The sequence below is a fragment of the Patagioenas fasciata genome, chromosome 5, assembly GCF_037038585.1.
Source record: "Patagioenas fasciata isolate bPatFas1 chromosome 5, bPatFas1.hap1, whole genome shotgun sequence".
NCBI lineage: Eukaryota > Metazoa > Chordata > Aves > Columbiformes > Columbidae > Patagioenas > Patagioenas fasciata.
In genome coordinates, this window is record NC_092524.1 from 31,154,659 (window position 1) to 31,182,074 (window position 27,416).

At 40.4% G+C, this 27,416-nt stretch overlaps 1 protein-coding gene across 1 annotated transcript; it reads right to left on the bottom strand.

The window, feature by feature from the left end:
- Window positions 1–853: 853 nt before the first annotated feature.
- LOC136101747 (cytosolic phospholipase A2 epsilon-like) lies at window positions 854–27,297 on the bottom strand. Its single transcript, XM_065838133.1, has 20 exons — window positions 27,271–27,297; window positions 25,446–25,518; window positions 16,912–17,048; window positions 16,396–16,527; window positions 15,122–15,162; window positions 14,102–14,144; window positions 13,447–13,510; window positions 11,957–12,117; window positions 11,411–11,503; window positions 10,725–10,762; window positions 9,889–10,045; window positions 9,268–9,404; window positions 8,483–8,705; window positions 7,205–7,319; window positions 6,428–6,565; window positions 5,618–5,725; window positions 4,279–4,470; window positions 3,634–3,800; window positions 1,960–2,143; window positions 854–1,092 (listed from the first exon to the last, which is right to left on the bottom strand). Exons 1-20 carry the CDS (start codon window positions 27,295–27,297, stop codon window positions 854–856), a joined length of 2,469 nt encoding a protein of 822 aa, XP_065694205.1.
- Between the last annotated feature and the right edge of the window lie 119 nt (window positions 27,298–27,416).

Below are 27,416 nucleotides of genomic sequence, written 5' to 3' on the forward strand. Positions count from 1 at the left end.
ATTTCTCCAGTGTGATTCTGTGTATGCAATTACCATCCAACCTGCAGTCCACCCCCCACATGCTGTTTCAATAATATTTCAATTCACTACATTGAACAAGCTTCAGATAAAGCTGAAGCAAAATTGCATTTTAGGGAGGCAACTGCAGCACATGCATGTAATCAGGGACAGAACACAGTTGATTGTGAGAGGAAATGGCCATGGTCCTTCAAAACAAATCCATAAGTTTGATTTAATATATAAGAACAGATGTCATCAAAGACCTAAAACACCACCATCCATGCATCTGTCATCCAACACAAATTTGAAAAATTAAACATTCTTCATAAGATATGTATATTTCATGACAGTTCACAACAAAAAAGCACCTGGAAAACCAAATGCTGAAAAGGCAGAACACAATTTAATTAAAGTTATCAAAATCAAATAAAATGATTAAAATTGATACTGCATGGTTACCACCTTCTCTGTGTGAAGAGGTACAATGAAATGCCAGAATATTTTGCAGGTGAAAATATACTAGCAACTAGTCACCAAGACAATAAGAGGTTGCAGAGAAAGAGATAAAACTATTTCCCTGTCACACACAGTTGAGTCTTTACCTCTTGAGTATCACAGTGAGATGGTGTTAACAACATAGACTGCTATGTTTGATATGAAAACTCCTGATCAAAAAGCAGCTACTGCTTGGTAAACCATGTGGCTTTGAAACAAATACTTCAAGTTTTCATTTTTAAGAAAGTTACTTATTTAGAAAGAGATGGCACCTGCCAAGAACAGTGAAGTAGCTATTGCATTTGACATATAATTCTGTGTTGTTATTATAAATACTTACAAGAGAGGAAAATGCTCTTCAGGTAGAGCACTGTGCTTGTGCTACTGGCTGGCTCAGAGCTTGTTTCTTCCGTGCCACAGCCATGCGCAAGGCCTGAAGAATTATATTCTCGTTGTTCATGATATTGTAATTAGTGAGCTTAAGGAGCTTGTTGAAATCTTCTGCTTTCAGTGACACCTCCCTTGTTGAGTATGGAGAGCAGAAACTGGAGATATCAACCTTGCCCTGTTCCGTTTCGGCAGCACTACGTGCAATACCTGTCAAGGGAAAAGAGGAATGTGCTTGTATAGTCCCAGGGAACTACATCATTCCAATAGATTATGTCAAAAATAATTTAGAGAAGTCACAGATGTGATTGCTGTGAAGACAAGTGTAGTGCTATGATGTCTGAAAAATCTACTTCTGAGCAAAGCCTACTGGAATTCAAAAAAAATTAGTGTCACTAAACACCATTCCATTGCAACCAGCACCTTCTACTGGCCAGCTCATGGCACATCGTTTTATGTGATCACCAGTGTTCATCTTACCCTACAGGTTCTCGAGCAGAATGTAAAGTAACGGTGAAAGGAATAAAGAGAAGCATGGGACAGGAGGAAGCAGGATATTAATAGCCTAGGGAATCATCATGAAAACAAAGCCTGCATCTCAAATACTGGTCCAAAAGGACACTGTGACTGTATTAGTTTATGTACTGTTGCTTCAATTTTCTAGCATACACAACCAACACATTAAACAGCTCAAATAGAAAGCACGGTGGCCCTCCATGCTATACTGGACAGGTAATTCTCTCCTACATCTGAACATCATAAACATACATAATCTGAAAAATATGCTTTGTTCTACACCCTGAAGTAAATGTCTGGAGATCACAAAAAGAAATAAGTTCCCATTCCTCTACTTCAGCAACACATTTCCTCTTTCACTGAATTGCACCAAGACTCAAACTAAAATTATGCAAAAGATTTCACCTGATTTTGAAAATAGTTTGCATCAGCCCATTTTACAATTTATTTGCTAGTAGAAACAAGCAAACAAAGGATTTTTGTTTTGGCATAAGGGGAAAACATCTAGTGAGTAAAAAAGTTCATTGGGTCAATAAAATTAACTGGGTACTATTAACTTACCAGGTGCTGCATATCTTTGGAAGGTGTCATTCACTAGAGGGAAATAAAGCAGCAGAGGAGCTCCCGGGGTGTCTGTACCATCAAACATGTAGCACTCTTTCAGGTTCTGCTCGTCATTCTTCAGCCCAACGCTAGGGAACGGAATTCCCTGCTCTGAGAAGTATCTGCAAGCCTGCTCCAGGGGCTGGTCATGGCCCAACAGCAGCAGTGTAAGGAATGGAAAAGATATCCAAGATGAGGCTGCTGCCAAAGCCCAGTAATTCATGCCAAGTTGCACAAAGTAGACTCATAGCACTGGACATCTGAGAATAACTTGAGCACCTGTAGCCCAAGGAACTGTTCTTATGTTACCCCAGGAGCTATTTGAAAACAGTCTTACAAGAAAACACCCAATATCAAGATGGTAAAAAGGGTTTAAATATGTATCAAGGCACATCTCTAAAATGGGAACATGATTTAGGAAAAGAACAGGGGAATTCAAAGAGTTTTATAAAGCATCATTAATTAAAGGAGAAATAAATCATAAAAATTTAGATCTAAACAAAACTAAATTTGCAGCCCAAGGCAGTAAGATTCACAGTCAATTTATAGCAGTTTATATAGCAGTCTAACTGTATCAACTTTATATAGCAGTATAACTTGTAAGTTGACCTCAATAGACTTTAGCAGGGTTTTGAGACCAACTTATCCATTTCTATACCTTTAAGTTTAGAAATAATATGAGTTTTCAAGCTAACATATTTCATGTCTCAAAATACAGCAGTGGAAGCATTCATCAGAAATTCATTTTTGTTGACCAACTGTGTTAACTTATCTAACAAAACACTAAAGTACCACCTCAGTTTGTTGGAAAAGACTTCAGATTACAGAAAGAAATATAGTGCAACTTATTACATATGCTCTTTGTCATCTACAGTATGGAGGCAATTTTTTTTGTTTCTTTTTCACATGGCATCACAGTGCAAGAGTACCACTAAACTATCTTCGACTTGAGAAAATGACAGAACCTTAACCAGTGAACTTTGTGTTTTCTGTGGTGCCCTTCGGGGACAAATTTAAAATTACAAGTATGTATTTGGAAGCCTAAACCCATCTTTTGATGTGGTGAATACCACTTGCAAAATCTATATAGCTGTTTTAACCAAATGAGATTTCTGAAAACATAGCAAATGCATTTGATATCCTGCTTCAAACCCACTGTATAAGCAGAAAAATTGTATTTATTAAAAGAGAGAAAAATAAAGAAATTATTTACCACTAGATTGTTCTTGACAGTTAGAAAGGCACATATTAAAATAAAAAGACAAATAAAATTGTATATGTTTATGGAAAATGTAGATTAAATTCAGCATCTGAGTCACACACAAAGTTTTTCCACCTGTATTTGTACTTTAAAATCTTACACATAATTGTAATGGCAGTTGCAGTTCAATCATCCTAATTTCTCTGTGCCACTCTGTACTTCACTGGTAAAGGACTTAGGACTATTTCAAAAGTGGCTTGAGGAAAATAGAGAAATTTTCCCCTCTGGGAATTTTCATTCTTCTTCTAAGGTTCAGAAACTCCATGTTACTAAATTCCACTAAGTTTCATGTTTTACAGACACCTGTCTGAAAGTTGTGGAAAGCAAAGTAAAATCCATTATTAAACAAAAACAGGTTTGAGACTTCTCACCAAGGTCTGTGATCCACCGGTGTAATTTAAGTGTATGATGACATCCACATTTCTCTCTGGTCTCATAAGGGGTGGGCAGCTGGTTTCAAAGAAGAAAGCTGCATCCACCAACTCCAGGTGCTCTGAGTTGCCTCTCAAGTCATTAGGAGAGGTATCTAGTAAAGTGTCTAGAGAGAAGACTCAGAGCTATTAGCAAACTGCAAAAAGGCATCTGTCAAGTTAGAAAACAAAATGAAAGTGAGCTTCCCTCCCATCCAGGATTTTCCCTTTGCTTTAGGATAGCATGCAGCAACTCTAAAGCTCCCTTCAGCCTTTCCACTCATGTCTTGTTGGTCTTTCCAAACCCATGAACTGTACCAAACCTGTAGCAGGTTCCCCATATGTGCAAAGCTACACCCCAGTGATTTTCATCCCAGTGAGGACTTCCAGTACCAAATGACCCAAAAAATGAACAGTTGTGTTACTGGAAGTGAAAGATGCGAGGTGTTACTTTGTTTTCCCTCTTCTCCTCTCAGCAAGCACTAACAACCAACCACAAAACCCACTCATTTCTCTTCAGGATGTACAAATGTCCTTTGCTAAATCCCAGCCCCTGTGGCTGCCCCAATGACCACGGAGGTGGGTATGCAGGAGTGCTGTCCACACCTTTCCATTTTGCAAAATGCTCCTGCTGGATGTACTCATTGTGCATCTGGAAGCCCCTCAGGAAGTTGTGGTACTTGGAGACGGCAGGGCGGTCCGTCAGGATGTTCCGGAGAGCCGTGGAGAGGCCGCTTGTAGGAGTGAACATGCATGTAGCCATCTCATGGGGCTTCTCAGGCAAGTCCGGTTGTTCCTCTAGAGATACATGGTGTAAATGACATGCAATTGAATTATAACCACGATAGAGAGGAGGCTAGGCACAAAGAGGAGAAAGGGTCACTGACTCCTCTGTACCAATAGTAATCAGGTGTTCACAGGTCTCAGCATTGCATTATTTTTCCCTGTGGTCTGCAGTGAGCTTCAGTTAGTCTCTTCACAAAACATATAATTGGTTTTGTTTTCTAAACTCTGGTTTGCCATGTCTCACAAAAGGACCATTTTTCTCATCAAAAAACATGAGTTTGATACATATTAAATCCACTTTTCCAAACAAACAAAACCAGGTAAAATAATTTTATTTATCTATTTGAGGGGAATACTGGTTTTAGATTCTGTGTAGGTTAAATCTGAAATTCAAAGTTTATTTATAAAATGGAAAAAAGAAAGTGAATGTTTTATTTTTAAATTCAATATTTTTACTTTTGCTCAATTTGGTTTGGGTTTGGCCAGCTGAATTCAACACAAACTTGCAAATTATTTATATAAACCCAAACATAAGGGTTTGTTGTCTGCTCTCCCAGAAACATAGTCTACAGCATCCTGAGCCACATCTGTTCACTATGAAATCACCAAATTTGCTTTAATTTTAACATGAAGATCCTGATGAGTATTTCTAAGAAATGGTCTTTTAGTACAGAGCTGCCTCTCAGCTGGTGTAACAGAGCTCCACTCCATTCACTTCCTTTGACCTCTACCAAATCTTTCCATTCAGTAAGATTTTGAAGAAGGAATACACTCTGCAGGACAAACAGATAATGGAAAAAGAAGTGCTCAGGCTTGTCTCTGGATAACGAATAGTTGACATGAGGCTTTGACAGAAGTTCTTCTTTCCAAGTGTTTTAACACAACACTTTAGGGACCACCTTATGCATCCATCCTTATTTCCTTATCCATCAAGATCTGTCTGATGGTGTCTTTTATTCTAGTAAAAATTCTCACTATTTTACCGAAGAACCAATATTTTGCTTATACCAAATAACTTTATTTTCCCAGTGCATTCCATAATCAGAGGCTGAGAGCACCAGACTGACAGAAAAAGTCAAAACACGAGAAATGTGAGCACACCTACCGTATCAGAGGAGCCTGGAAGAAGGCCCCACGTCAAAGGATACTTAAGATTTACCTATTTCAGTCACTTTGTTCTGGGTCCACCTGTTCCAGAAGTCCTCTGAATTGTCAGCTGCATGCCAAGCATCCAGGAGGTTTTTGGAGAAGATACTACTCCACATTCCTAGGAAGCAGTAAATGTATAGTAAGTAGTACTGAGGTAAACACAATGAAGTTCATTTAAAAACAGTCTTCCTTTTACCACTCTTCCCTAATTTTTTTGCATTTCTACACAATTTTTCATAAGCCCAGACACATATTTCAGTGGTAGAGATGACTTAGAAGGCAAAGTTATTTCACAAGAAATTTCAAATTCTTTTTCCTTCTGCCAAGTTTTACCTGGAACAACTTTTTTTTTTTTTTTACTTAAAGACAAGTTTCATATTGTCATTTTCATTTTCCAATTTTCCTTTCTTCTTTCCTTTGATAGAGAACTATTTTCAGCCAGCTCCTTGCTTGATTCCCCCTTTCTTGCCCTATTTATTTCTTCTCAGAATTTTCTTCAGCGTCCACAAAGTCTCGTAGATTTTCAGCTTTCAAAATGTTTTGCAAGCTATGAGAAATAGTAATGCTTCTAATGCACCTGCAAAGTTGTTTCGGTCACATTTTATCCTAGTCCAAATGATAACATGACCTCTGCTAGCTGGACAGTTGAGTGAATCTCAGGAGAAATGCTGAATTTTAGCTGGGTGAGAAAGGGAACCATTTGTAAGATGACCCTGTCCCTCTGCTGCCACCTGCAGAACAACAGGTCGCTGGGGACTGTTTTCCAGACTCATTAGTGTTTGTATTAAATTCTTGTTGCTCTCCCAGGTGGGTGAGTCACCTTGCATGAAGCAGATCCGGGATTCAGGGAGCTTCTTCATCAGGCGACCCATGAAGAACTCACTGCCAAAATCCTCTGCGCGAATGAAGGCGCCATACTTCAGGAAGCCCACCTCATACGGCGTGAATTCCACCCACTCTGCCAAAATACACACCAACAATATCAGCTTCACTGCTAAAAACAGTAAAGTCACCAGACATGGAATAAAACTTTCAGACGTCAGCCCTCATGTGCGAGCTGGCTTAGCAAGTGCCCCAAGGCAACCCTGCTGATAGCTGAATCAGCTGTCAATCACACTGTCTGCAGATTTGTGAAAGAACGATGGCAGTTTTAACAGAAAAATTAAATTTCCTCTTTCATTTTATCTAGCAAGTGGGAAGTTTTCTCATGGAAGGTAGATTAGAACACAGATTTACTTCTGTTGGTTTTATTACCTTTAGCCAACCATGAAAGACATATACTAAGTGAACATAAAGCTCCTTTGAATCACTTTCTTTGAGATTTCATAGCATTTCTGAGACAATTGTCACAGATCTATGTTGTGTTACTAGTCTGAAGTTTATGTCTGAACATGCACACTGATATGCCAGGAGATCTTACAAAATACTGAATTGTTGCTATCTGTCCTGTGGCAGCCCAGCTACTCTGTCTATCTCTGCACAGGACTTCTCCTGGCTTGGACTGAGAATTTAAAGCAATTCATCATTATTTACAGTATCCTCATGGTGTATCTCCTGAGATAAAAAAATAGGTCTCTTTCCAGAATGGAAACATTACCTCTAAAATCTTTGGTGGCGAATTTATCCTTGACATTGAGAGCAAGGTAGATGGGCAGTGGGTTCTGACCTTGGTTCACTGCCCGACGTTGATCAGAAAGTCTGTGGTAGCATTTCTGGATTTGGAAGAAGAAAAAAAAGAAAAACGAGTATACCAGCTGATAATGAGTTCCTTAAAGACATCAGCTTATAAAGTCTGAATATGGGATATAATTTTTCTGAATTTCCTCCTAAATTTACTTCCATGTGCTTGAATAACAGAGAGCAAGAAAATCGTGGGAATGGGAATAATTCTTGTTAAGATAACCAGCCATGTTCTGAATTTAGTGTAGAATGGTAGTAATTAGTTGCTTCACATGCCATTCTAATTTCACATTGCTAAATGTAAGTGAAAAAATTGGGACAGTCTTGGTAATTCAGCTGTTATCACACACTTCATCTGTTAAATATATGAGTTTGTCAAGGCAGCGTGTTAATGGCCTTTCTAGTCATGATTATTTTTGAAAACCATATTGAAAGTTAACATCCACAGAGGAATGTGCTGTCTGATACTATCAACTTATGAGTGAAATGGGGATTTTGAGTGTACTTCAGCCAAACTAAATTCTAGCAAATTTTGCTACATAGCACTGAGGCCAGAAATACAATGTGAAATGTATGAAATGAGAGTATTTAATTTTACCTGTTTCACCTAGACAAAATATAAACTAAGTTTACAGGATTTTAAAATAAAACAGCTTTTTCTCCAACTATCACCAGTCTGCTAGCTTACATGGGAAGTTTTGCTTCTGTCATTACAATAGAATGAGGAATGAGAGGTCCTAAGAGATAAAATCCAAAATAAGGATGTCTCAGGAGCTCTGGATCTATATCCTTTCTCATAATAAAATGCAGTAACTCCATATGGGGTACATTTGTAGTACATTCAAGTTATGACTGCAGCTTGTGTAAATATTGCAGCAGTGGAGACATAAAAGCATGGTGCCATAAAAAAATAGCTAAGAATCTCGAACATTTCTTGGACAGCTACAATGTAAGTTAGTATGCTGGTTACTTTAAAGCTAGTTTGAGCATTTTTATGTTACATTCAACTGCACTTTAGTCTCTAGTGTAGATATACACTATATCTCCAGGTCATTAATGCAAATAAGTTGTGTTCTGTCCACATACCAAGTACCTTGTTATTGGCCAGGTTTCTCTTCCTAGGATTTTAATTTCTCATAATTGTCATGAAGATCAAGTTGCCAACTTTATGAGAAGAAAGATGTATAGACATTACCCCATCATTTAACATGGATTCAATCATGAGCCCCCACAGATCAATAAAAGATGTCTTATGTCCTGCTTGGGTCCTTTGGCTCAGCTCTCTGTAATAATTCCTCAGACTTCTCAAGCAAAAAGACCCCATCTTGCACTTGGCTGCTTGCTTCCGAGCTTCGATAATTATTTCTCCAATATCTTTACGTGACCAATCAGCATCTTCATACAGTTTTGTCATGGTCCTGCAGGCAGGAAATGTGATGGAGAGCAGAAAGAAATGAAGAAGATGCTGGGTTGGACTAGATGATATCCAGAGGTCCCTTCCAACCCCAAGCATTCTGTGATTCTGAAACTCAGAGGATATACTTTTTGGTGCTTTGGTCACCTATTGCTTTATCCTGAGGTTTCTCTCCTCTTTGAACTTACTTTGAGCAGAAATGCTAGTCTAAAGGCAATCAGTCAAAAATCCCTTTATCTGCATTCAATACAAGCAGCTACACCAGCTGTCTATGGTGTTTCTGTTCAACAATAAATAACCATAAAGGATCATTTTGCATAGGATTAATGATGTTTGTGCTTCCTATAAAGTCTCCTCTTTTGGTTAGGGATAAGTTACTTCAGTGACACCAAATGTATGATGCACAAGAGGCCTTCCATGGATGACCCTGAGATTCACAGACCAAAGATGGAAGCAGTAACTCAATAGACCCATTTCACCCTCGCTGAAATGTAAAACCCTGGACAATGCATGGATTTTGTTTAACACAAGAATATCCAAACAACAGTACCAATATGACTCCTCACCATGTTGTGCCAGATGAGCCGCTGATGTATGTAATGCAATCCAAAACACGCAACTTTTGAAGACCCAAAATGCTGCCATACATGGCAGTGAGTGCTCTTATCCCACATCCTGCTGTGGTCACAGCCACTATAGGCACCTGTTCAACACAAAAAATATCAGAAAGCATAGGTGAAAAAGTGGTGTTAAGGCACATTGTGTCAAAAGAAGACAAATATGCAAAAGCAATATTCAGACAATAGTAAAATAAACATGTAGATTAGAGATAAAGCAACATTGCTGTAGGACTTGTATATAGTAAGTTGCTGGACATCCCAGTTGGGTATACTAAAAGACTTCGGCACTTCAGGAAGGACGTCTAAGAAACACGGACCAAACTCGTCATTTCGAAGTTCCTCAAATGAGTCACTTGAAAGCCAAGTGGAAATAGAGACTTTGCTCATCCAGACAGACTATGGAGCTCTTCAGCTGAGTCCACCCTGGCTGCAAACAGCACCCTGGAGGAGGAGCTGCTGACAGAGGTCTTCAGTCCTCATCTGTACAGATGGGAGACATCACTCCCCATCTCCAGGCTTGAGAGAAAGGACGGAGAAAAATACCCCAGCAGTGTCTTTCCTGGTTACCTCATGCTCTTGCAGATCTTCCTCCAGATGAAGAACATCTTTCAGTGCAGCAGCAACCACCTTCCTCCGGTTTTGCAGGAAATTGTGTTCGTCAGGGCACAGCTCGAACCCCAGACGGGCATCTAGGTCTCTTGGCCTGTAAAACAGACCCTGGGTCCTGAGACCAGGGCACAAATATTACTACATTATCGTTCTTCTTGGTCAAATCCAGCTATGCTTGTGTGTGTTTACAGACCAATTTGTGGACAGTATATTGTACTCAATTAGAAAGAGGAACACCATAGACAGGCCTCAACTAATTGCTGTAGCTGCCAACAAGAATGCCAATGGGAAGGCAGAACAGAACATGACATACTGCCCTGGTATGGTAACAAGGTTCCTATAATACACTTCTAGTTTATTTGCTCATATAGTCAATTTTTCAGGTTTCAGTGGTGAATGCCTCATGTGCCTGTAACTAGATAATCACTATCAACAGGCACTGCAGTTGACTAGGGAAGTAGCTACCAAGCCTTGGTGTTATTTTATTTGTATAATATAAAATACTATTTCTTTGTGGAGTTTGCTCTCTCCATCTGTGGGCATAATAGTGCACACAAATAGAGATCTACTTACTGAGCTGCACTAACAGTTTGAAAACTTGGAGGAAACAGAACCCATGATTTAATTCTCCATCACCAAAAAAAGAAGGATCTGACAAAAGCCTGCAACCAAAAGATGAACACACCCCTGCTTACAACTGAGCCTGCATGGACCCTTGCTGATTTCAAACAGGTTTTGTGTAGGTGCAAATGTCTCCCAGTTACAGGATCAGGTCTTGCTGGAAATTCACTTACCATTCACTTGCCTTTGTGTACAAGTCAATTGTCCTGTCCTGAAAATAGCAATACAAACAGTGTAAGCATGCTCGTGTCATTAATCCTACAACTTGCCTCCCCCACTCCATCCGTGGATTGCGTTTCACTGTCTTTGCAGTCAGGAGCACAACTGCAGGATCTGGCCCGCAATGGTCTGTGCTATGAGAGATCTAATGAGCTCCAGCACACTCTGGGTAGAAGTGAGCCATTCACCCAAGCCAAATGGGCTTAAGGCCCCTCAGCTTTTCGTAGCTGAACACCTGGTTTAACGTTCATTTTCTGGAAATCTGAACCACAGTCATAGGGGTGTTGTCTGTTTTATCTTCTGCTTCAGGCTTTCCCTTTGCAAATTTAAGTCTTAATTTTCATATCCTTTACTGTTAGCTCACATACTGTGTTGATGAGGAAATTAAACTCAGAACAGGGTTGAACAGCATGCTTTGAACCACATGCAGGGTGAAAAAAAAAAAAATATATATAGAGAGAGAGACTAAATATATATATATATATATATACACTAAATATTGCATATTTGCGGAGTTACTGTAATTCACACCTTGCACTGTAGCATGTGTTGTGTCTGACAGGAACTGATTCACTGCACTCTAAGCCTCTCATCACCCACCAAATCGAATGTGTGTTTATTAAGAAAGCCTTGTTCTCACCTCCGCTATTGTTATTTTCTCTTGTATAGGAAGCGAGTTCAGAGCTAGAGTCACGGACTCATTCATATCACTTTCATTTTGACTTGATATAGACTGGAAAAAACAATAATGACAGTTAGCTATTGTACAAAAGGGGAAAACAAAAGGTTTTCCCTGCCTCACATACATACATTTACCAATTCCCTGCATACACACACCTGCACGTGTACACAGGTCTTAGAGGTCACCAAAGAAACACACAGCAAAAAGCCAGTTATGCATTACAGTGTCACAGAATCATTTTGGTAAGAAGAGACTCTCAAGATCATCGAGTCCAACCGTTAACCCAAACCTGGCATGAACCCATGTCCCTGAGAACCTCATCTCCGCATCTGTTCAACCCCTCCAGGGATGGTGATTCCACCACTTCCCTGGGCAGCCTGTTCCAATGCCTGACAACCCTTTCTGGGAATAAATTGTTCCCAAGATCAAACGTCAACCTCCCCTGGCACAACCTGAGGCGTTTTCCTCTCATCCTATCACTTGCTCCTAGTGGATATCACATACCCTGCTGAGCTGCCTCCGTCGCGGCAGAGCCACAGTCAGCGCCGACTGGTTGTACTTGATGTAGTGGAACCTGGCCGGGGAGGTCGGGCAGAGGCAGGAGCTCAGCGTGTGGGTCCTGGTTCCTTCATAGGACCCATCCACAGTTAAGGCAAACTTTCTCTCTGAAGCAAAGGAGTTTCAAATGTAAGTTTTTCAAAATATGTGGTTTGTTTCTTTGAATGGTAATGTAACAGGTTTTTCTTAAGTCATGACTTCAATGGATACCCAAATTATAAGACAAATAAACAGACTCATCTGAGCCCTTTGGGGCTGTTGCTATAGTGCCACTGCACTTCTATATATACTTTTATTGTTGAGATTACTGTTCTATCCATTAGATAATGATTCACAGCTGATAACTTTGAGAAAAAAAGCACTCTTTCCTGAAAATGTGAAATTTTCAAAGTACTTCAGCAATAAGACAGTATGTGGCACTAAAATATTATCCTGGTATAGTAATAAGGTATTCTGAAAATTTCAGAATTTGGGGAAAAAGGCGCTTTTTTTTCTTTTTTTTTTTCTTTTTGAGCAGAGCACAGTTCTCTTTGGAACCAGTAAAATCACAGTCCCTCTATCATGTTTCTCTTTACTTCAACCTGTAATATCCCTTTTGAAAGCATTTCTAACATCTAAAAAACTAATGTCTGGGAGTCTTTGGCCTTCATGTAATAAATCCCAGATATGTTTCTTTGAGTAATTATAGAATGATTTTTATATAGAATTGTATCTTCACAGATTCAAAGCAAAAATACATGCTGTAAATCCAAACACTCAAAGGTATATAGTCAGCCTTTGAAGAATTATCCCACAAAAGCATTTTCAGCCCCAACTAGTAAACTTCTTCACTGTGACAACTGAGTTCAACTGGATCATCTGTGTGCAGTTTGCTGGACTGAGGACATCAGGAGGTGTCAGAGTGTGATGTTTTAAAAATTGCATAGGAGGTGCACAGGTCCACAAGTAGGGACTCAACACCGTAGTGATGCACTGCCTAAAATGTGCAAACAATGTCTTTGGTAATAAACTGTGTGTCTCATGTTTCGCCTAGTGGCACCTTTTATATTGCTACTCCTAAAATGCATAAGAGAGGACCAGTTCTCATGCTGCCCATTTCCATACCTCTGAATCCAGAAACAACAGGCATTTAGTCCAATTTAAGAGTCAGAAAATTTCAATTCCCGTGCAAATATTTTGGAAAGTTATAAGCATCTGACAAACTGGAAAGTATTTTGTGGGGAAACCAAAACACACACTCATCATGCTGCATTGAGTAATAATTAGTATATTTTTGACCAACTACAGGCTCCTCTAGAGGCCATTGACATCCATGGGATTTTGTCTTACATCTTAAATAACTTTAAACCTAGGCATTCAAGTGTAAAACACTGGGTGCTTTTGCCTTAAAGTGGCATCTAGATTTGCTTTGTAAGTCAGGCTCCACGAGGTCTCACCTGTAGAATCCTTCCTCAGCCTCCCACCGTTCACCTGCACATCCAAACACGCAACCTCGCGGGACTGTAAGAGACAACCAGGGAAAGAGAAAAAGACATTTGCTGTCAGCAGAGCTCTACCTCGGCCAGTCCCATAGGCACATGCGGGGCACAGGGGCTCAGGGCATGCACCTCAGGGATAGATGGTCTCAGTCAATAACCCTCTTACCAGGCCCAGGGAGTTGGCATTGGGTTTCCACATGGGAAATAGCAGATCTTGTAGAGACCAGAAAAGAGAAGGGATCTGCTCGCTCCTGCCTGGAGGAGCAGTCCCGCAAGGACATGTGGGAGGACTGGTCACAGGGGAAGGGGTACAGGGCAGGATGCTCAGCCCAGCTCTGCCTGGGCAGACAGGGGGATTTTGTCCACCTGAGTCCAGCTCAGTTTGGGCAGAGGCAAGTGGTAGCAGCACCTCACAGCTTTTGCAGCTGCAGCCTCTCCCAGCATGAGGCGCTACTGAGGACCATGTGGGAAGGCCAACGCCAGCACCAGCTTCAGCCTGGCTCTCGGCCGATGCCTTCATACCACCGTGTGAAGCAATTCCCAGTAGTTTTAATACTAATTTCACAATAAGCATTGCTACATGGCAGGGAAGGAATTATGAAATAAAAATTACCACTAATACTCCATTGGTAACAATATTTTCAGGAGGATCAGGGCTAAAAGACAAAAAGGGAAAACAATCAGTTCAAAACCAGCACACTTTGTTTTGGTTTGTTTTGTTATTGCTGTTGGGGTTTTTCAGTTGTTTGTTTGTTGTTGTTCTGTTTTGTTTTAACTCTTCTTTAATCATTATTTCATTATATTTATCTTTAGAAATCCTTCTTTGGACAAGCAGCATGGGCAAACAGCATAAGAAATTCTAGCTGAACATTCAGTCCAATTTGCCTCTCACAGACTTGAGCCTGAACTTCAAACTGTGGAGACCTCCTGGACTACGGAGTTCCTCACTGTATCAGACAGGATTGTTTTCTGACACAGTGAAGCAAATTTACAGAGGGATGACACAATTACACTATTATGCTATATTGCTCAGTTCAAACCTGGGGGATCAGAGCTGAAAAGTTGGTGAGTCCATCCAACATGCCATAACAAAAAAGGAATAAACTTTATCATTTACCTTAAAAATCAACTAACAGCACTAGGACTGATTTACATGCCCATTCTCTCCATTTACTATACAGTCAGCATAGAAACACAGTAAAAAAAAAAATCTATTCCCACAAGACAAATTCCAAGTATCATCTTCCCACATCCTGATGATAAAGCAAACATCTGGGATCTCATAGAAGGGAGCAAGAAGGGTTTGAAACTTAGAACTTCCTCCTGTGCAGAATGCCCTTGCAGCCTGGTCAGCAACAGCCATCAGGGACATCTCTGTGCTCCCATCAGCATCTGTGCTTGCTTCCCCATGTGTCTGGATGCCTGGTGTTGAGGTACGTACATCAAGCACTGCCACACACCCTTTCCCCATTAAATGCCCTACACAAGCATTTCCTGAACACCCGAAGTTCTCCACTACTTTATTCAGAAGGTGTCAGTGGTAGAGGGCTGTAAGTGGAAACCGATGTTTTGTATCAGTAACATTTTGTCGCTGGCTTACATTTCTACTGATCACCTTTTTGGCCTTACTCACCTGCTCTCCATTATGAATTCAACCTCCAGCTCCTCTTTTCCCTGCGAAACAAAATGAATGCAGTCACTGTAGGTTGATTCTCCTGTAAAGGAGAATCCTACAGGAATCCTACAGGAGCCCTGCAGGAATCTATGCTTTTCAGGGGACTCTGTAAGCCAGTGTCCACCTTTTGTTTCTGAGCATGCAACAGGTTTGATTTTCTTAATCTCCTATCTGCTATACTTCTAGTGTCACATACTTCTAACATCATATCCATTACTTTAGCAGACTTCTACTTCAGACCTTGCAGGCCAAACGTGATACATACTGCAGGGCCTTTTGGCATTTGCTCCCCCTTTCTGCAGTCATAGGTTCACCCCTCACCTTTTCACAGGCCACCTGCAATTCCCCTTTCCCTTCCTCTACCACAAGTTCTCAGCATTCCACAGTGATCCTCAGCATGAGTGAGGCTGGATTCCTCTGGTGCTTTCAAGTCACCTTGCCCCTCTCCCAGCCCTCACCCACAGCCTGTGTAGGTGGGCCTGCTAGCACATCAATATGGTGGCACACTTGGGCATACAGAGTCCAGCGTGTTCTGAAGAGTGTACTTTGGTTGGAGGAATCTGTACATATAGTCTCATTGCATGCACAATCTTTATCTTTGTCTTTTGGAATTCCCCTAAGATTTCCTTCCTTTTTCACAGGTTTAGATGTAGCTCCTGTTATCTTGTCAACCTCTAGTGTGAACATTAGGGAAAAGACAGCACAGAGAGCCAGCCTTTCCAAAACAAGTATCAAGTCAATTCAGCACTCACTGAAGTAAAGTATTTCTAGGCCTCAACATTGTCCTTAAAACTTCAATATAAAGTTGTCTCAACCTTATGAAAGACCTGCAGAAAAACTCACTTACGAAAACTGGGTTTGAGGCTTATGACTGGAGATCAATACTTTTATATTAGCAGAACAGAATGCACAGCTCAGAACCACCAGTCCCAACTGCAAAGGGATGCACAAAACTGTTGGGTTAAACTCTTGATATTTTGGCATCAAGGACAGCAACCAGACAAGCAAGTCCAATAGTGCTAGCCAGTTCGGAGTGTAGAAGCAGCATCTGAATTTTGCATTAATTACAGAAGCAACACTGAATATCAACCCCTGAAACAGATGGACATACTCAGGTGGCCAAATGATCAGTAAGAAAGGCTTGTATATGGAACATGCAAGAAGAAAGATGAGATAACCACCTTCTCACCTGACCACATCCCCTTAGCTTTGTCCTTAAATTTTTTCCTTACCTGTGGATTCAGCTGGAAAGACAGCCTAATGTTTTCTCCAAGCTGGATTTTGGAGACATCAAAGAATACAGTGAGGAGATGGTCATCTTCAGTTATGTTGTCCTCATCACAAACTTTCAGCTCCAGAATGTTCTGGAAAAACAAAAACCAAAAAACCAAACAAACAAACAAACAAAACAAACAAACAAAAAAAAAAAAAAAAGGAGAAAAAACCTGTGTAAGGTTTAACAAACGTAAGATGCCACATATATTTCATTTTAGCTGAAGGAGTTTGTGAAAGAAGTTCAAGAATGCAAGTAAAGGTAACAGTAAAACAGAAATTTTGTAGTTGCACTCTACAAGTAATTGTCTGTTCAGGAAGATACAGTCTTAGCCAACCATTGGAAGCTAAGTAACTACAGCAAGAGCGTGTCAACATTTCATAAGGGAATTCAGAGAGACCTGCAGTGTGGAAGGGCTATACAGTACGTTTGATATCTGGTAAGAGTACCTGTTGGGCACAAGCGCCCTTCCTACCTTAACCTGGCTCTGAATTGTGAAGTGGAAGGTTTCATTCCATGTCGGGTTCTTGCTGTTCTTGACTGTTTTGGTTCGGAAATGCTGCACTGAAGCTGTCGGGAGGCTCAGGCTCACGTAGCAGTCTGACTGGCTTACTGTTGGAGAGGGAAAGCATGAAAGCAACGGATCAAGGAAACACATCTAGTACCCTGTAAGGCATTGCACTATATGAGTTTTTACGCTATGTACACAGGACAATATGCAGAATGCAGACCAGGATGCTAGCTAATGTGCCATCAAGCCAGTGCTAGACAGCCAGCTTGCTTTACTCTTTGTGAAAGCCTGGCAGTTTGCTTTTATTGAGAATTCCTTAATTGCTGAAAAACCAATAAACATTCAAACTATGCAGTTACATTGCATTCCTTCTCAAAGAGATACATAGTCAGACTATCTATATATATCAGTCTTCAAAGGTTTAACATTGACGAGCCATCCATATTCACAGGGGCATGCAGTCACACGAGAGCCTCACAGGGCTGGGCACTGTTGATGGTTCAGCTGCCTGTCAGGAACACAGAGCAGATAACATTAACAGCTGTAGCAGAGGTTGCTGGACAGACACAACCCACTTTCTACATACTGGACTTCCACAGGTAGGCATGGACATGCCTTAGTGTTTCTGTGGTAGTTCTGACTGTAAGTTCCATCTTGCCTACTTTTTGGAGCATCCTTTACGTTCTCTAGCACATCTGGCTGCCAACACAGTGGTGACAGGAGCTCATTTCACCGAAGGATCCCGTGAAGCCCCATTGCTGTCACAGAAGGCAGGTAGGTCTTCCACCACGACACTTGATCTCAGCCTGCCTTCTTCCCTTTCAGAAAGTTAAAGAAGGGAAAACATATGCACCATAGAGCTCAACAACAGAGATTAAAAAAAAAAAAAAAAAAAGGGAGGAATTTTCAACTCTGAGGCTCAGCCAGAGACAGATAAGGGTATTTGAAACACTTGATGGGCAGGAGGAAGCTTGTCTGCATTTCCCAGCACAGGATGCTTGGTACAAAATTACATTGCTTTGGCTTTGCTGTTCCAATTAGAGGTGTGTTCAGGTCATAAAGTTCAACTATGGATTTTAATATTTCCAGATGTAGGGAGGGCAGCTTTAGTATTTTCGCCTTCCTTTCCCAGGTGAAGATGCCAGTTGTGAAGTTTGGCTTCCCACCTGAGCTCCATCGCAGGTGAGGGATGTTCTGGACCAGAGGTTCAGTATTAAATAGTGGTTAGCAGAAGACTGTAGTGTTTATATCATCAACAAGCACTTTCTTTCTGAGGTCAGAATAATCTGCATGCAAGTACATTTCTATCATAGTTATTAAGAAATGAAAGGCAAATGTGAATCATGAGATTAACAATCCTGTGCACCCACACTCAAAAGTCAGGGATGATCACCTTACAGAACATGATCTGCGAGGGACAGCAACCCACACAAGTGCCAAAGATAGCATGGGGGAGTATTGCCCATAGATGCCAATCCCATCATTAGCATTATATTTCCTCTATCTGTAGTGTCACCTACTCAACCATTCTTGCCATTGCATAGCAGACACACCTTCATCTGACTAAACTTAGTCTTGTCCTACTTAGTGTTACTGATAGACTTGAGTTTGGGAAACACAGAATAATTGACTCTGCCATTTATCACAGTCTATGTGTAACTGAAGAATTGACGAAGCTAGCCGATTCTTTTCCTAACACCCTAAGGCTTAAGTCATCTTTGCTTGAGTAACTCTGACCAAAAAAACAACAACAACAACCCACAGAAAAAAAAAAAAAAAAAAAAAAAAGAGCAACTTTGACTGGTGAAGGTGCTTGTGGTATACACAAAGATATAAAAATTCTTAAAGACAAACAAAAAAAATCAAAACACATAGAAATCACCTGAGTTTCTAACAGTCCTAATCACTCCCAAACTTTTGCGTGCACGCAGGAAATGTCCATAACGAAAATCCTTTTTGGCTCTTGGGAAGTCCAGACTGATTTTAGCACAGACTCCTGTCAGCACTAATCTCCACTAAAAGGAGGATCAGGACTCAAGTCCATAGATTTTTGAGAAATCCAAAGTATATTTTGTTGTCATTTCCCAAATAGCATTACATGCTCTGACTAGGCCTGTTGCAAAGAACAAAATATTACTTTGAAAGTCCGCCTTTTTTTGTTTCCTGCAAGTGACCACTGTCTGCTACTGCACTGTATCATACGTCTTTAAGAAACAACTACTTGTCAGACAGTAGAGCTCTGACTTTTCATTTCAGATCTCTGACTTTCTCTGAGGAACTTCTGACACAGCCACTAAACACGCATGCTTCCCTCTCCCCATCTGCAAGACATGTTTGGTGATGACTTGGTACTTCACAGCTGTCCTCTGAAATCTAATTGCCTCTTGTTCGTGAAGTATTTTCTGGGTGTTATAAAAGAGGCACTTACAACATGCAGGAACCTTTTTTACACATCTCAGGTGCCTCAGGCCCATGTTCTGCCCGACCAGCTCCAGGCTCAAGCAGATGTGAGAGCTGGAATTCCACAGCGCATCCTGTGCCCACACCAGTCAGTCATGACACAATATCCCATTGCCTTGTACCAAGTGCCTCGTCATGTGTACGTAAAAGGCTCCCATTGCCAGCCAGATATAAGGAAATCACCATTACCCTGGTATGCAAACCTAATCACCACCTAACTATGGCAATTACGCTCACACGTGGTGCACGCAGCAGAGCTTCACAGCAGCAACCTGTTGCGTCCCTCCCGTGGCCCACAACACGTGATCAGCCGTCAAATGTGCTTAGGGTGGCAGCCACGGTATCACTGTGGGGCAATATCCTGCCAAAAGCAGGTGTGGCAGCAGGTGTTTACGACAGCACGGTCTCTTCAGCCAGTTATTACACTAAGTTTCTAATTATCTTCCAGCGTAGCAGCAGAACTGGATCTTAATTGTTCGTTACCTTTAGAAAGCATTGCAGCGACATGACGCATGCTCAGAAATACATACCATAGCTCCAGCACCACACTGCATCCCAGACAAGAGCAGGACACCAGCTGTTCTGGATCAAGCTAAAATCTCACTTGTTTCATAAACAGCTCAAATTCAAACAGGGCTAAACCCAAATTTTTTAATTTTAATTCTACCTCCTTTTTTGATGCTAACAGACTCAGCCTCCATCCCACAGGTAACTTGGGCAGAGGCATCCTCCTCCTCTTGAACTGCCTGTAAGTGCTCACATTGAGGCTATTTCTAGGGGTTAGATATTTTCATGATTATTAGGATACGGTTTTTCTCATTGTGCTGAAGGAATCTGAACCAAGAACGTGGTCTCAAACACCGTTTGCCCAGATCATATTCTTGATCATGTCCCCCCTCACTTAGACCCATCCATGTCACAATGTATAAACTACCACCAGCAGCAGAGAAAAGCATTTTTCTTTTTCTTTTTCCTCCCACACCATGGAGCTGAGCAGAGATCTTGCTGAGGCTGGGTGGACAGGCAGGCATTGTTTTTTTCTAGAGTGCAGAACATTAGATAATTTAGATCAACTTTTAATATTCCTTTTTAAATAAGAATGTGGGTTAATTCCATGAAAGTAAACATCTTCATTCTGAAGGACCTTCCTGGGAGATGAGTTCCTGCCTCCAGGGACCTATCAACAAAAATCTTGTAATAGCTAAACTTGAGTAAAAAGCTTTCACGCTTTTTCCCACCTTGGCCTTGACACAGGGTGGAGCACCCTACAAGTATTCCTAAAACATTATCACTAGTCTCAATTACATCCCTCCTTATAAACATTCCTTTGTTGAGTTGTTGCTAAATAACCTTACATTTTTTCCCCTGTTTTCTCCCTTGTCAGGCTTTATCAGCCTACATCCTCTTGTTTTATAATGAGATTTCAAGCAGCACCTAGAACAATAGGCTGTTGGTACATAATTGCAACTGCTGAAATTATTAAGTAAGCAATAAATAACAATGAAACAATAAAAGTGGAAGAACAAAATACTGGAGGAAGTCCATGGTTTCCTGCAATAAGTATCCCATTGGACCCTAGTTCCTCAGAGAAAAACGTGTTTCACTGGTTACATTTCTTTACAGGATCTCAAGGGCTTTTCTATGAATTGACCTCATATATGGCAGAACTGCTACTGAAATGTCATAAAATTTGGTTGTTGACAAAAATGTAAAACATACTAAATAATTTTATAAAATATTGTACCCAAAGTAATATACAAAAAAAGTCCAAAACTTGGAAGCTTCCAAAATTACCAAGCCTAATTAAAAAAAAAAAAAATCCACTAAAGTTTAAAAAAATACTATTTTCTTACTAAGAAAATGTTGACGATTATTTTTAACTTTACATTACTCAAGATCCATTTAGCCCGGGGCCCATGGGTGGTGTTCAGGAAGCAGGGAATGATGGCTTAAAATTGCTCAGCTCAGTGTCCCCACCCAATTGCCTATTTTTACCTTTTTGTTTAATACTTAACACTGTTTCATTTTCTTTTTCATTTGCTAGTGATTTCATGATTTCGTTTCCCTGCAGTATCTTTTTCTTTATCCTCTTTGTCTTTTGTTGTTGTTGTTGTTGGAGGGGAAGCATCTTTGGCCTTCTTAGGAACATACATCAGTGCCAGAGGAGAATATGCCCTGCATTCTGTGGTCATTGTCTAAGGAAGAGTATAAGAGGGCAAGCATCATAAAATGCTCTCTCAGCCCTCACAATTTAATATTCAGAGACTTCTTAAGAAAACTTTCAGTGGATTTTTCTTCTATGAACTTTTCCTGTCTCCACCTGGAACCCACATAAACTTTTATCATCTGTGATCTCCTACCATGGGGAGTTCCCAAGCTGAACCACATGCTATGAAAAGACACGTCCTTCTGTTTGTTCTGGAGCTATGGTGGTTGCCCAAGGACTGTGAGGGCCTGAACTTGAAATTTCAAGTTCTCTGCAGGGAAAGCACTGTTTTTAATGATGGGTTGGACTGGTGCTCATCCAAATCTCAGCCTGTTAGGGGGTCAGGATGAAGATGGGTCACACACCCAAACCTGGGAACTGGCAAGTGTTCACAGGTCCTGGAATATGAAGAACCCCAATGAGCCTGATGGGGACGTGGGTGTGCTCAGTGGGAAGGGGGAATGTGCAGAACACAAACAAGGCACTAAATTCAAAGGTGTTGTCAATGATATCAGCTATGCGTCAATACACAAATAGAAATTAGTGGGTGGGTCAGTGGGAAGAAGAGACAGAATAGCACAAGAGTCCATTAAAAAGAATCAGGGTTTAAAAAGCAGAATGAAACAACTGAAATTGTCTTAGTTAAAAACACAATCTTATGCACTGAACTTTCATTAAAGGTCTTGTATTTTCTGTTCCATGGGAGATTTTAGTGAGGTTTTGAGAGTCTATTGTTATGGATTCATTTTCCCATCTCCATTACCTAGAAAATGGAGCAGATAGACCAGTAATGAAGTTTACTTGTGGTGCCATCTAAACACTACATGAGTATTAGACAAAGTGATCCAAAAACTCTACAGAAACTTAGTGCAAGAAGGGATTTGAGAGGAGAAAATAACAGAATGGGGTTCACTTCAGAAACAAAAGGATGGGTGCAATTGGCACAAGGTAGAAGGAGCTGATTTTAAATTATAAAAATCTATAAGATGCCTGAGAAATAAGTAACACTTGCCAACTTTTTCTATAAAAGTTTGTAGGAAAACAAAAGTGATAAAAACAGAGTTTGGAAGAAGAAGAATGAGGAAAAAAATCAGTGTTAGGAAAATGGTACTGTGAAGAATTCTTTATTGCTGGTGATGGAGATCCACATACTTCTGGGTTTCCTAAGGCTATGTCAAGCTGATGTCTAGGGAACTGTAAAGATGACTGAAACAACTCCCCCAGTTTTACACACAAACAAGCAAAGTTTTCTACAAGTGGTACATTTTTTATCCTAAGCCTCCCATTTTGCTGCTTCTCAGTGAAAATCACATACAGTTAACAAAATGCAGTTTTCACTATCTCTTACATTGCCAGTGAGTTTAACCAGAGGTTAAATTAATTTATTAAAACATTTGAAATATAGGTTTATTTTCTATTATAACAAACATGTTATTGTAGTATGTGATTTCTACAAGTCTGGCTGCAGGCAAATCTCTAATACATCCCAAAGTGGTTTAAAAGCATATATTTCTGATAAATTCAACTGACAAAATTTACGGTCAGCAAAATCAAATGTTACTGGAATTAAGCAGCTGTCAATCAAAACAAGATTCAACAACTAAACATAAGCAAGACAATGCTGTAGCCGGTATGATTTTCTTTTACTACATTGGTGGAAGTACACAACAAGTGAAGTATTTTGCAAGTAATGCTTTTGTTTTATATGTGCGATCTTTTTCCCCTCAATATTTTGATTAAAATACCATTTCAAATAGACAATATCTTGGCAAAGTTCGTGGTGAATGTCTATCATTCTGTTTTGCAGGCAACATCCAGTACATGCTTCACAGTGTCAGGCAGAACAGCCTTAGCCTTGAAAGCCCATGCTGTGGCTTTCCTGCTGCTCCAGACCTTGTGCCACACTCCTAAAGCCCCCTTGTCACTCAAACTGCTCCTTTAAGCAGTTTTATGGGCTGGTGGGACGTATCTTGGACTGGAAAGCAGAAATGCCTGAGCATTCCAGATCCTGACAGTTGCCCTAGAAACTTTCTAGTATTGGAAAGGACAGCATCAAAACATAGGAAATTTCCTTCAGAATAAAAATAGTTTCAGACAAAAATGAAAAGCATTGGTCTAGATGAGAAAAAGGTGGAGAGGAAGTTTGGTAAGCTCGTTATCGCACAGATGTTTTAATAGAACATGATTATGTGGGGAGATAACAAAGGGCTGTACTTTTCCGCACCTTTCAGTTCAGAGCACATGTTTGGATCTTCAAATACGTTTTAGCTGTAGCAAGAGATTTTTCTCCAGCCTATAACCAAGCTTCAAATCTTGTTTCTGCACTTTAGAAGTAGGCCAGTGGGAAGGTTCATTCAGACACTTCTTCCCCATATATTCAGCAACAACAAAGCCTCTTACTTTTCCTTCAATAAAGATTGGAGTGAGAAACTCTTTCTCAGATACTTTTCGTCTCTGGAGAAGTTCTAGCAGAACTCAAAGCAAATCACTTTTTAAAGGCCCAAAGAAGTGTTTTGTCTTGCATAATTTTAATTGAACAAATTTACCTTGGTCTCATTCCTGTAGAAGCTTCCTGTATTCAGACCTTCTTATTTGTACAAATAAATGCAAGAGACCTCCTCAGGTTGGAGATGATTTTCACTCACACCTTTTTTTTCCTAGAGCTTTGCAGTTCAGATATTTATGAAACATTAATAAACTTCTACTTGACTGTCATTTCTGGGGATTTTGTAAAAAATGATTAAGAATAGAAAAAGCTAACAGTGTGTCCTGGTTTTGTTAAAAAACAAGTTTCTCTTTTAGTGAGTTTGCCTGTCAGCTAAAGCTTTTATATTAGCTGCATTGTCTTGGAAAAACAGATACATGTTTTGGTAAATATAGCAATGGAATGAGAGATTATTGATAACGAATTGATGCACATCTTGCGAGAGGGCCAACATGAATACTTCATATAAAAGGCAGAGATCACGAGGATCTCGTCCCATTTTCCTTATGGCCGATATTAGGAGAGGACCTTGCGAACTGAGGCCTACTGACAGACTGAATCCAGCTCTGGTTGGCTGCAGAGTCCAATCCAGGACTCTGGGTGCCAGCTCTGCAGCTGCTGGGACTTTCAAGATTGGTTTTGTATATTTTGTATTGTTTTCTCTGTTCTTATCAGTAGCATTAGTAAAACGTTTTTAATTTTCCCAACTCTCTTCTCTCTGTCCTTCTTTCCCTCCCGATCACCTGTCCTGAGTGGGAAGGGGGAGAGGGAGGGGCTGAAGCGTGAAAGGGGGATAGGGGGTTAACAATACATCTGCCAGGGTTTTATTGTCACCCTGCAATCAAAACCCTTGACACAGTGTGAGAGCTCAAATAAATTTTGAAACATGCCTGTTCCCATGGCTGAATCAAATTTGACAGGCCATGAGAGATGTCATGTATGCAGACCTGAGCTCACATAAAATATTCTGTAATAGGCCCAGGGATGCACAGGGTGGACATTACTGCAACAAGGAACCACAGAAAGAAATGGCCCATCTAAACTTCTTAATTCAGTCTTCCCCATTGATAAAAAACCCCTGTCTTTGCATACTCAGATGTGAAGCATTTTAGGCATTCTGTGCAAACATCTTCTGAGCTACAACTGGTGGCTGGAGTTTAGTATTACACTGGCAAAGATATAAGAATAAATAATATCTTCTATGCTACCTCATCTTGAGCTTACAACAGTCGCACATGTTTTATCTCTTTCCTTTTGTAAATACTTTGTAGTGTTTGTACACTTGTTTATGTTCCAGGTAGTTTTACAAGCACATGGATGCTCCAGGGATATAGCAAAGATACTCACACAAGTCTGCTTTCCTGGCGTTTTTCATCCGTATGACTTTTACAGTGAGCAAGTTGCATGGAGAGGGTTCTGTCTGTTGTACAGCATACAAAATTAGTGGGATGAGCATGCAGAGAGAAGGAACAGAAGTACAGAAGAACAGAGTTAGCATTCAATTCAGTGTTTCAATTCCAACCATTCAAAATATTTCTGAACTGAGGTTCTTACTTATGCATTGTCTTCTCTCTCTTCCCAGAAGGTCTGTAGCTGGGTGTGGCCAGACACCCAAAATATACATTCAATCACAGATCAAACTTCCGATGTCCTCCTTTTTCCATTCTGAGGAAACCTGTGGTAACCCTCAACTTGAGGTGTCTCACTCTTACAACCCAGTCACAGGAAAATGTATGATAGTGAGCCCTGCTGTGTTATTAATACAGCTGACACACATCTTGGGCTGTGCAAATTCAAAGGATGTCATATATATCCACTATATTTCACAACAAGCAGCAGACAATCTAGCAGGGCAGGAATTAGTAGCAACATCATGGTGTAATGATGTTGCTCATCAGCTGGTTTATAGCCATCTAAGTCCATTGTTACGTTTTACATAGAGCAATGCTGGCTCTTAGAAAATGAGGACCTGAAAAGCGCCTTCCAAAGACCTATTCCAAACTTCTCAGAAGGGAGGAGTAAAAGCAACAACTCTGTAATTATTTATTTCTGAATAATTCAGCTCATCCAATATTCCTTTAAGCAAAAGTCAAAGGAAAGTATTGATGGAAATTTTGGGAAACCACATAAACCTAAATGGTTATCAAAAGACATTTAACAACCCTGCCAGGAGACTGGTTTGATTTTGTCATCTTCTCTCATCCTAAGCAAGGATCAGACAAACATGGTACTTAATCAAAAGCATGGGAGTTGAAGTACTTTGCTCCCTATATAGTTGTCTTTTTTCAAGTAATAAAAGAAGGGAAATCTGCACATTTAATACTCTGAATGTAAAAACAAACGAACAAAACCACAAACACCAAAGCCAACTAAAAATCTAAAGAAAAAAAAAAGGCAAACAAACAAAAAACCACAACAACAACAACAAAACCACAAGCAAACAAACCAACAAACAAAAAAAAAAAGCCCACACCAAAACTTAAAACAACAAAAAACAAACAAACAAACAAATCCAGAGGGGGGGGGCGGAAAGAAAGAGCAAATCTATATAGTGATGCAACAAACACAGATAAGAGGCAGTTCATGCACACTACCTATGAAGCAGGGAATATCACTGCAGTGAATACACAAATCAGTATGTAACAATTTGTCACCATTCATTCTCTTATGCCCAAAAACTCCCACAATTTTTAAGAGACCTATATTTAACACCTCGCATAATGTTAGTTTCCTGGTTTTCCCCATGTACTCATTAACATTAGTGATACCTCCTTATTTTTCCTTCAGTGAGTTGTTTTGTGTAGCCCAGCTGGATGGAAATGAAGGACATCAGCAGTGTACAAAAAGTTCTCTTTTATTTTGTTGTGTTGGTTTGGGGTGTTGTTTTGTTTGGGGGGTCTTTGTTTGGCTTTTTGTTTGTTTTTCAATGGAGGTTTTTCAAAATAGTCAAAATACTGCAGCATTAAAGTCCTTCCATTCCTGAAGGCCAAAACACAAAGCAGGCACAAGACCCAGGCAGAAGCCTCATTTTGCTGTCAGCCTTGGTGCTGAAGAAGAAGCCTCAGAGTTGAACATACAGGATGTGGAACACCACCTCCCACAGCATGTCCCCTCTGCCACCAAGGGAATGCCAGCTCAGCTCATCTCAGACCCTCCTCTTTCCATTTGTTACCTGGATCTTACTGTAGAACAGCCCCATCGTGGTCTATTCCGTGTTGGAGCCCGGTGCAAAAAGCAGCAGCAGATGGGTACAGAAGAGTCTTGGCCAGGCAGCTTCTCGTGCTTTAAGCTGCCGGGAGCAGGCAGGCAGGTATGTTA

Coding starts and splice junctions, on each gene's coding strand:
- LOC136101747 (XM_065838133.1), bottom strand. CDS start 27,297: ATGGGGCTGTTCTACAGTAAGATCCAG. Junction 17,049..25,445: donor CGCCAGGAAAGCAGACTTGT/GTGAGTATCTTT, acceptor CCTCTCCAACAG/TAAGCCAGTCAGACTGCTAC. Junction 1,093..1,959: donor CCAAAGATATGCAGCACCTG/GTAAGTTAATAG, acceptor TTCCCTTGACAG/GTATTGCACGTAGTGCTGCC.